Source organism: Nematolebias whitei, chromosome 16 (assembly GCF_014905685.2).
Source record: "Nematolebias whitei isolate Nwh7 chromosome 16, NemWhi1, whole genome shotgun sequence".
NCBI classification, from domain to species: Eukaryota; Metazoa; Chordata; class Actinopteri; order Cyprinodontiformes; family Rivulidae; genus Nematolebias; species Nematolebias whitei.
In genome coordinates, this window is record NC_056513.1 from 9318527 (window position 1) to 9329076 (window position 10550).

The following is a 10550-nucleotide window of genomic DNA, read 5'->3' on the forward strand; positions in this document are numbered from 1 at the left end:
AAAAGTCAAGCTGGCCCCTCCGCCTCAGGTGGCGGTGGAAGGAGTCTGCAGACCGAGAGGATGAGCGTTGGCGCCCTGACTTTCACGTTCACAAAGATGGACGAGAAAACCGTGACCGATTCTTTTCTGCTTGCATGTGAAGGAGAAGTTCAGCCATATTGAAGTGAGGTTCTGTTGTAGCTTCTTGACTAGAGCTAATCAACTTATCAAACACACAAACGCCGCTCGCTCAGTGAATTTTACAGTTTGAACTGAAATTTGGTGTGGTAGTACTTTAGAGTCATTCTCAATATGTTTTCTGAGTGTTAACAAATTGTGGAAGGTCTTTGTTTCATGACATAAAAAAGGGGCAGGCGATATTTAATGTTCATTAAATTTATAACTGCAGTCAGTTTTAATCACTCTATTATTTACATCAAATTCTAAATTTTTACAAGCTTAAAACCAGTAAGACTAGTTGTACGTAGGTTTTCCAGGGCAACTAGAGGTTGCATCCATTTTTAAATACTTCTTATAAATTCACCACGTAACACAAGCTCGTCAGTGTAAAGGTTCAAATGTTAGCAGTTGCTTGAATTGCTGTGAAATTTAGAAAATTGTAGTTGTTTTAGGACGGGAAAATTCACATTAGATTTGGGTCTGTTTAGATTGTACTGATGATATAAAAACCAGTGACCAGTTCCATTGGACCCAGTGGATTCCTGCTGTCCCAAAGTAATTCCATTCTTTAAATTGTTAATGCGAATGCTGATTTTATTTTTTTTTTTACTTTTACGTTGAGGTTGGTTTTGTGTTACGCAGTTCATTTGTTGTAAATATGAAGAACGTCCAGACAGATGTGACTCCTCTTGGATGCTTCATACTCTCGTAAATGACCATAGAATTATGTATGAATGTACGGTAACTGGGTGGATTAGCGGTTAGCCCTGTGGCCACACAGAAAGAAGGTCTTGGGTTCAAGTCACATGATTGGTCTGGGGGCGTTCTGTGTGGAGTTTTCATATTCTCCGTTTGTGAGTGATTTCCTTCAGTCACCGGTTACTCTGGTTATTCTCATTTTCTCCGGATACTCCAGAAATTCCGGTTTTCTCTGGGAACTCTGGTCTTCTCCGGTTACTACGTTTTGCTACAAATACTCCGGGTTTCTCCAAATACTCTGATTATTCTGGTTTTCTCTGATTACTCCCATTTTTTTTTTTTTTTTTTTTTTGCTCTGCACTACTGTTTTATTGATCTTAATGTTTTACCTGTTTTATGTGTTTAAATGTTCTTGAATTTATGTGTACAACACTTTGTTGCAGCTGTGGTTGTTTTAGAGAGCTTTATAAATAAAGTATTATTATTATTAGTTTCTCCGGTTACTCTCATTTTCTCAGATTACTCTGGTTTTCTCTGGATATTCCAGAAACTCCAGTTTTCACCCGTAACTCTGGTTTTCTCCGGTTACTCCGATTTTCAATAAGTACTCTAGGTTTCTCCAGATATTCTGGTTATTCTGGTTTTCTCTGGTTACTCCCATTTTTTTTTTTGTTATGCACTACTGTTTTTATTGATCTTAATGATTTACCTGTTTTATTCTATTATGTGTTTAAATGTTCTTGAATTTATGTGTACAGCACTTTGTTGCAACTGTGGTTGTTTAAAGGGCTTTATAAATAAAGTATTACTATTATTATTTTCTCCGGTTACTCTGGTTTTCTCCGGTTACTCCGGTTTTCTCCGGATACTCCGCTAACTCCGGTTTTCTATGGATACTCCGTTTTTTCTGGTTTTCTCCAGTTAGATTTTCTCCCAGAGCAGCCTGAACTCACACAAATAAAACTCGTCTGGTTAAATAAAGATTCATGAAATAGACAAATGTTGATAGCAGTGTGAAGGTTTATAAAGTGGTGTTTGCACAAATCAAACTGAAATTCTGTTTATTAGGTTCGATTTAAAATTTTGTCTTTGCTGTGTTTGGATGTTAAATTTTATTTTTCCAAATTGAGGTGGGTCAAGAAATTATCAAAACATGTAAAATAAAAGTTGTTTTTTTTTGCACAGAACTCTGCTTCAATTCGGCCAAACTTTTCCTTTATCATCAAGACAAAAGATGAACTGAACTGACAGGATTTTTTTTTTAACTTTTAATAAAAATAACTACATGTTTATTTATCTATTTTTTTCAAAAAGTTAAATTTTTTTAGTAGTAAAAAAATCAAGCTTTTGTGCTTTTATTAAAAAAAGGTTAAACTAATGTTTGGATAAAAACTTTAAACGTGCTGGGGTGAGGGAAGGCACTCCCTCAGAAACGTGAAAAATTATACTGTCTTATCGGCTCTGGCGTATGTGAACATCTATTTTTATTTTTTATATATGTATATTTTTTACAGTAACACTACCCTTGTTGCATTTCAAAGTGACATACTGCAAACTTGATTTTTTTGGTCCAATTCCCAGGATGCCTAATATACATCTATACAAAGACAACTGGCCAGTTTGTTGACCAAGAATTAAATGAAGAAAACAACACTGACCTCAGTTTCTTGTGTAAAATTTAAGATCTTTGTGATGATTCACCATCTTGGCTTCGTTGCAGCTCTGTTTTTCCCTGATTTTGTTACACCTGAAAGCTAAGAGGGATAAAAGTGTTAAAATCTGACTTTTACAGGCTTCTCCTTTTTATAGGCAGCATTTGCTTTTAAATATTCATCAAATAAATTATCGTTTTACATACTTAAACATTTACAACCATCCACTCAAGGTGTTACATTTCCAGATGCCACTTTAGTTTTTTCTCCGAGGCAAATTGTCTAATTTAAATGTCTAAGTGTCTTTGTCTGGGCTTTAGGAATGTTTTTATGTTCAAGGAACATTTAATTTAAGGTAAATCGCATCATTCTTGCTGTAGACAGCAGTCAAAGCAGTTTCAGTTTGGAAACTCAGGGATAAATTCTCGTAAATTTAGACAGCATGGGATAAAATTAAACGTTATGCCGATGACACTCAGTTATAGTTATCTATGAAATCTGATTAATCCAATCATTTACTTAGTTTCAAGCTTGTTTTAAAGACATAAAAACTTGGGATTACTTGTAATTTTCTGCATTTAAAATAAAAAAAAAAGACAGAGGCTTTGGTTTTTGTTAAGAACCTTGATGTCATTTTTGGTCAGGGTGTGTTGTTCAACAACAATAGCACTAAAATTAATAATCAAGAAGAAAGCAGCTCATAAATACATTCAATTTGCTCAATTTAATATGTATGAATTAAACTACAGAGGGGTCTAAAGTTATAAATAACAAGCACTGGAATGCCATGAGTGAATGGTTGTAGACCTATTGGTTATAAATAAGGTTGGGACCGAGACGGTGTAGAGGTACGGCAGCCAACTTGGGACCAGAATGTTGCAGTTTGACTCCCCACCATGCCCACATCTCGAGTAGTCCTTGAGCAAGACACCTAATCCCTAATTACTCCCTGGGTGCTTAAATATCTGCCCACTGCTCCACCTGGGTGTATCCCACATGTGATGTGTTAAATGCAGAGAACTAATTTCGTCATTGTATGGGAACATACAACGATGACAACACATTAGCACATAATGATGTATACTGTTAGAAAATACTTATCTGTTAGGCCTGAAAGACTACATTTAGCATCTTTAACCATTCTTGTACTGTATTAACCCATTTATACTTTTGTTAAGAAAAAACAGAGCTAGAACGAAGCTGAAACAACGTGCCATTACAATCATCACCTGTTCCCTTCACAGACAGCTTGCAGACGTTTACTAAATTTTATATCTTTTTTTTTAAGATGTTTGTTTTTTTTTTCCCCTCCATGCACACAACAAACTGACAACATCATCATGAGCATTTTATGCACTGTAAAAAACATTTTGTGCCTGTAGTAACAAAGGGAAAAGAAATGCACAACAAAGGGTTCACTCCTAAAAGACTGGCCTGGAAGCAGCCACGGTAAACATGTTGAGACGCAGAGGGACCAGAGATCTAGGCACCAGAAGAAGGCCCTGTGCTTCCGGACTGAGTACCCACAGCAAGGGGTGGGGGGGCACCCTGCATGGGGACAGTGGTGCCGGTAGTCTGTTGGGTGTCTGCAGGAGGCTGCTGCAGAAAACACTGTGCCCCCAACAGGCAGGAAGGGGGAATTACCTCGGTCTCTAAGACGTACATTCCCGTGCTTACGTACATTTCTTTGCCATGTTGATTCACTTAAAAACAACCCTGTTTCATTTTGATGTGCCGACACTCGTAGTTATCGTTTTCCAATCAGAGAGCAAGAAAAAGAAGAACCACGAGGTTTTTCTTTGAATGGGAATGAAACACTGAAGTGTGACGCTCCCTACAACAGGCCAAAAGAACTGTGGTAGGAGTGATTGTCAGATTTCAACAAAGCTTTCTCCTCCTCGTGTCTGTTTCTGATTGTTGTTCTACACTTTCACTTTTTTTGCTTCTCGTTTCAAGAGTCCTTTTTGTTGTTTTGATTCCCCCTCAACGTACTACGTAGAACTTTTGGTCCACTAGGATCGGATTCCAGGTGGTCCGGGCGAGCTGTCAAGAGATGACTGGGAGGCTCTTCGCGTTAGGGAGGCGAGAGTCGGGTCCACCAAGGAGGATGGTGGGAACAACTTGTACCAGCCGATGACCGTGCTGGATAATTCCAACTCGTCCAACAGGATTTGTGCTACTCCCATGAAGCTTTTATGGTCCATGCGGCCATAGTCTCCCCAGACGATCACCTGAAGGACAAGAATTTACCTGTCAAGCAACTCTGTTGTGATTCTTTGTCAGGAAGAACAAACCTGATGCTCACCTGTAAGACTTTACCCTGCGGGCTCTCCTCAAACACCAGAGCTTGCTGGTACAGCGGGTCGAGCGTTTTCCGTGCAATCTTGGTTTTCTTTTTGGCTACGTAGGCTCCATTGTTCAGCAGGTAGACTTTGACGTACGGAGCTGAAGGCAGAGGCAAAGCAATTAAAAAAGCCTTTAGTGGAAACACAATACAGCTGTCACAGCTGGCTTCATCCCCTTTGGGGGTAAAACCGGGAGCAGGGGGGAGCGTCAGAGCTTTTCCACCGTTTTACAGTGGATAAAGTACGTATAGAAATATTGCGGTAAGTTTGTGAGTGGTGTTTAGGAGGAACTAAACTTAAAACAGATCTAACTCCAGTCTAAAATCAATCTCAAAGCCATGCAGGTGAACAATATTATTTAAGACTTATTTGTCATACGCTTCATATCAGAAGGTTAATTACAGCAGAAATAGCATTTATTTATTAAACCAGGCAAATCCCATTGAGATCACAGATACCTGCTGCAGGAACAGTATGACGCTCCTGCAGTAGGCGCCTCAGGCTGCACTGGAAGGGCTACAGCTAGCTGCTGCTGCTTGTGCTGACAAATAACCATACAATTTTTACTAATTAAAGAATTTACTGTGTAATTTGCGGTGATGCAAAGACTTGTAAATGTCCTCACTTGAACAGCGGTGAATTTCTTTAGATTGGGGCTTTTTAAATCCCTGAAAGGTCCTTTAACTTCTTGAAAATACCACCTTACATAACTGCTTGAAGAATTATTTTCTAATATTTTGGTCTACAACAAAGTAGTTTATTTGTTATCTCAACTTAAAATACAAAATATCAAATTTAAATTACTTTTACTTTAAGGGTCTTTGATACAACAAAATAAAAACTCCACATTTTATTTATTTATTTTTTTAAATGAACAAAATTTTGAATTTATTAGTGCACCGAAAAGGATTTTTGGACAACTTAAAGAAAATTCCAGTCCGGAGTTTTGGGAAGACCCTCCAGCCAGTCCGTCACTGACGCCATGTTTTCGGTCAAGCCAACAGGAGACCGCTGACTACAGCTGGCGTGGATGATCTCCAGCCAGCTTTTTATTGATCTATGTTTTCTACTAAACAATTTCGTGCACAACGCAAGCGAGGTTTTGTACCCTACACCCAGGCTAAAATAATTTGTGGGAAGAGATGAGAGGCAGGACTCTGCAGCGACGTCTAAACGAGAAGACGTTCTGCATCTTGGTGGCATTTTTTTTAAACGGGAGTCTCTGAAATGTAAAAGCAGAGCACCACCCAGTGGGCTGATGTAAAAATAGAAAGTATAGAGATAGAGGTAAAAATTGTTTTTTATTAATTTATTTATTGACAATACCAAAACAAAAAAAAAAAGGTAAAAACATAAAAACAAACAAAAAATAAATGAGTGGTTGATTTTTTTTTTCCATGAGACCCTTCAGGGGTTGATCCAGTTAGCTGTTAGCTTGTCTCGTTAGCCCTGTTTTATCTCGTTTTGGATCTGGTTCTTACCAGGGAGCGATTTGGATCCTGGTTTTTGTACAAGTCCTCGAGCTCTGATGACCTCCACCTCCAGCTGACCCTTTTTCTCCATCATTCCGATCTGGATGTCACCTGAGAGGAAAGGTCGGATAAACACCAAACAAGAAAACGTGAGGAAGACATATACAGGTGGAGACGAAATGGAAAAAAAGAAGAGTCCAGAAGGACCAGTTTCATACCGATGGCAGGAGTGGCCAGAGTCTGTCGGCCCACTAACTGAGCTGGTCCCAGTCCGTCCAGGAAGTCACTGAACTGGCTACTGGCTCCCAGATTCACTCCAGAGAAGATCAAACTACCAGAGACAACACAGAAACAGAAGAATCAGTTCCCGTTCTGCTGACGAGTTTTCTGTCACTCATAAAGACCAGAACAAGAGGAGATGTATGGCTGCATTTAGAGAGGACACGGAGGGAGTTGGAGTGAGGACAGAAGACGCAGAGGACAGAGTGAGACGAAGGACGACGACTTGCTGTAGAGACGGCTGAAGAGGGAACAATCGAATAAAGAAGATAAAGACCAGAACTGTGAGGTCGGAGCAACACAAATGGACTTTTTGTCGGACTCAACTCAACTTGACTCTTCGAATTGACTCAGCTCGATTCACTCGAATCACTCGATTCACTCGATTCGGCTCAACTCGGTTTCGGTAAACCCCTGTGCAGACCCGAGAACAGACATGGGACGTACGGCTCTTTGAAGGGAACCGGATCTTAAAGGAGCTTCATCTTTCAGTCACAACACGCACGGACAAACTCCCCGTTTTCACTCCGCGCCGGGACAAACGCTAAAGGAACGGCTGTGAGCCGTGTGCGACTCGGTTCCTCTGGTTCGTCGTAAAGAGCCGTTCAAAAGATGCGGATCGTTTACAAACATCGCATCTCGTGGTGGTGGGAACGGACCAAAACAAAAGCCTGTCACAAAGAGAGAAGGTGTTTTACTGACTTCCCCTCAGAGTTGCAGCTGTTCATGCTGCCGTTGGTGGACTCTCTGCTGGGCTGCCGGCTCATGTTCCTGGGCAGCTCCACGGCCATGCCGGTCTCCGTGCTCCTCTGGATCGGGGCGCCCTTCTCCTTCTTACTCTTCCCCTCTGGACAGAAGAGAGCAGGACTTCAGTCAACGGATCAAAACAAACGTTTACGGACATCATGACTGAAGTTCGAGGGAAACACGAGGTCCGGCAGAGACACAAAACAAACCGGACCTCCAGCTGAAGAACATTTCTCTCACAGTTCTGATGGACTCATCCGGCACATTTAACCTTCAGAACTGGGTTGAAGATGGAGATCTGGGTTGTTTTGGTGTACAATAAATATGTTTGCATGTATAAATTGTAGAAGAATAAAGTGTGACAGGGAAAGAATATTACTATTATTATAAATAATAAAATTATGGAAATCTTCTGTGACTCATTTCAACTTTAAACGATGGTTCTGCTCTGAAGTCTGAGCTGAAGAGCTCCAAACCCGTTTGTCACTCGCTCATTAAAATCCTGTTTACTGCAGAGTCACAGAGAGACATTTTATCCACCACCAGGGGTGGAGCCACGGGGTGGACAGTGGTGGCCTTGGCTCCCATAGATTAATCTTCGACCACCCTACGGGCCACCTCAGTCATTTGAGGAAACTAGTTTTAAGCAATATGAAAGCTAAAAAACAGTTTTCACAAATGATCCGACATAACTAGTTGACTTCTATCGATGGTGGCAGCCATCTTGGATTTTGCGTGTCAACCCAATTTTCGAAAGGAACTTTTCTTACGTCTAGATGCTGCCGCACACCAAAATGGAAGTCACATACTTTTACGTTATCCAGCTCACAGACGACGTTTCCAAATTACGTCTTCGAACTACGAAGAGGGAGAAAAATCACACCCGAAACAAAAATAAGTTTTCCTTTAAAATGAACTTCAGAGTTTTTATTACGAGTCGAACGTCAGAAGATAAAACTGAGGATCTGCAGCGAGTGAACCAGAGCCGGGTCTGGATTTTAAAAACTGAACTGTAATCCAACTTATGGTCACAAGAAGATCCTCCAGCTGCCCTTGGGTCAAAATCACCCGTGAGAAAATGCCTCGTCTGTCGGCCTTCATCATCATCATCATCATCCTCATCAAACGTTCATGCTGTTGGTTTTGCTTCATTCTGACCCAAGGGCAGCAGGAGGGTGGCGCTGACTCACCGGGGCCGCTGATCTGTGACGTGCTGCGGCTGCGCCGGTTGCCGACGATGGCGACGACGCGTGCGCTGAGGCTGGAGCGCCTCTTCTTGCTGCCCCCGCCCACCGTGCCCAGCGCCGTGTCCGATTGGCTGCCGTCCGTGTGCTCCTGCCCGTAGATCTCGCCGCTCACGCTGGAGCTCTTCATCATGTTGCGGCCCATCGAGGACCTCATGTGCCGGCTGGAGGGAGAGGACGAGAGGGGGTCTCGTTAAGGTCGGGGTCAATAAACCAACGACACGACAGAAAGAAGGAAGAAGAAGCTTCAAGCTCAAACGTCTGAGTGAAAAATATGTATTTTTAAATAATGAGTGAATGAAATAACAAATCTGCAGTTTCACAGAAAATGACCCAAATTCAAAATAAAAAGGCTAAAATAAAGCCATCTTGGACTCTGATCTGAATTTTTGACAGACAGACAAAGGGGATTTTTTTTGGTCCCATGCCAAGAAAAACATCTTGCAGCGACCCCCTATCTGCTCTTATTCACAGGCTGGTTTATATAATTTTGTACATTTTGTAAAACACTGAAAGTCAACATGTGCACGGAACATTCTTCTCCAGCCTAACTCACCAGTTTTAGTCTCCAACACACACAAACACACACACATTTTACCGTTAACAAACGGTTTCAGGGTGCCCGATCATCAACAAACTACCGGTGTTTTTCTACCCTTGAAGAGTTCCAGGACCAGAGCTCATCAAAAACACGTCCAACTGATCGAACCTCGTTTCTCCATGCTCCATAAACAAACTGACACTGAAAGCTCAAGGTCACCCCTCGAATTAAATCAGTTTCATTTCAGCTTTTTTGTAAAAATGAGTTTAAAGTTTTAATTCTTCCTGAATTTCAGCTTCTTTAATATAATTTTGGCATCATTAAGTGATTGTTCGGAGGAAGCGTCATTTAAAAAAAAAATTGAAAATATTTCTCGTCCTTTCTGCTAAATTTGTGGAACAGTTATAGAAATTCTCCTGTGCAGAATATCTGGGCTGAATGGATCTCTGATTGACCTTTGACCTTTTCGGTTCTGATCTCGTTGCACAAAGCTGGAATTAAAAATCTGCCATGTCCTGAACCGTTTCCTGTTCTGTTTCTCAGCGGGAAAAAAGTGTAAAAAACAGAAAAATTAACTTTTTGTGTTGAATTTAGAGAATTTATTTGTAAACAAGAAGCTGAAGTGATTAAATTCAATATCACTGGAATATTTTTATCACAAATTAAGATTAAATCGCCTCAAACGAGCCCCCACACGAGCGTAGAAGCCCCCCAGAAACTGATACTGCGCCCTCGTGTTTCGGAGGAGGCGCCGCGTGTCCGCCCCCGCAAAGGAGGGCGCCGTGCTGCAGGACAGTCCGGCTACGCTGCCCCCGAAACCCACGGATCCAGCTTCCTGTGGGTCCCCCACAGCTACGGTCCAGAGAACTGGAGGAGGAACCATGGAGTTGGTGGAGAGCGGGAGGTGGGTCTGTGGCCGCTCCACTGCCCCCTGTGGGGGGGTTAGGGAACGTCGGGGAAACGATGGAGGATCCAGGTCTGAAGTATGAGTGGGGTCCGGGCAGTCACAACACAGGAGGCGTGCAAGGAGGGATCTGAGACATGCAGGGAGGGGGGACATCACATAAACACATCTTTACGAAGAAATAAAAATAAATTACAAACACATACACAAAAAATACTTTGAAAAATCTTCAAGGAGCCGAATTAAAGAAAATGACCCAGAATTACCTGGAAACAGTTTTTAAAAAAGGTGAACACCTGAGAAGGTCTGTGGACCCCCCAGACCACCAGACCCTTCAGATCCGGTTGTCCAGAATGAGTTTAACGTCCTGTCGCTCGGTGGCTCAACATGGAGCGTTTTTAAACCATTTAAGAATAAACAATTTTAACTCTACATGAGCACAACACCATGTCCTGCTCCGGCTGAAGCTAACGGCTGTCAGCCGCTAACGACGTCCTGCTTCGACTGA

At 41.7% G+C, this 10550-nt stretch overlaps 1 protein-coding gene across 1 annotated transcript in view; it reads right to left on the reverse strand.

The window, feature by feature from the left end:
- Window positions 1-4409: 4409 nt before the first annotated feature.
- The window catches only part of rims1b (regulating synaptic membrane exocytosis 1b), an 80378-nt gene continuing 74237 nt past the window's right edge, over window positions 4410-10550 (reverse strand). The window contains exons 27-32 of the mRNA XM_037689625.1: window positions 8544-8761; window positions 7309-7453; window positions 6546-6658; window positions 6337-6438; window positions 4816-4955; window positions 4410-4741 (exon numbers count right to left, since the gene is read on the reverse strand). Coding sequence (XP_037545553.1) covers window positions 4523-4741; window positions 4816-4955; window positions 6337-6438; window positions 6546-6658; window positions 7309-7453; window positions 8544-8761 — 937 coding nt within the window. The 3' untranslated portion in view covers window positions 4410-4522. The remainder of the gene's footprint in view (window positions 4742-4815; window positions 4956-6336; window positions 6439-6545; window positions 6659-7308; window positions 7454-8543; window positions 8762-10550) is intronic.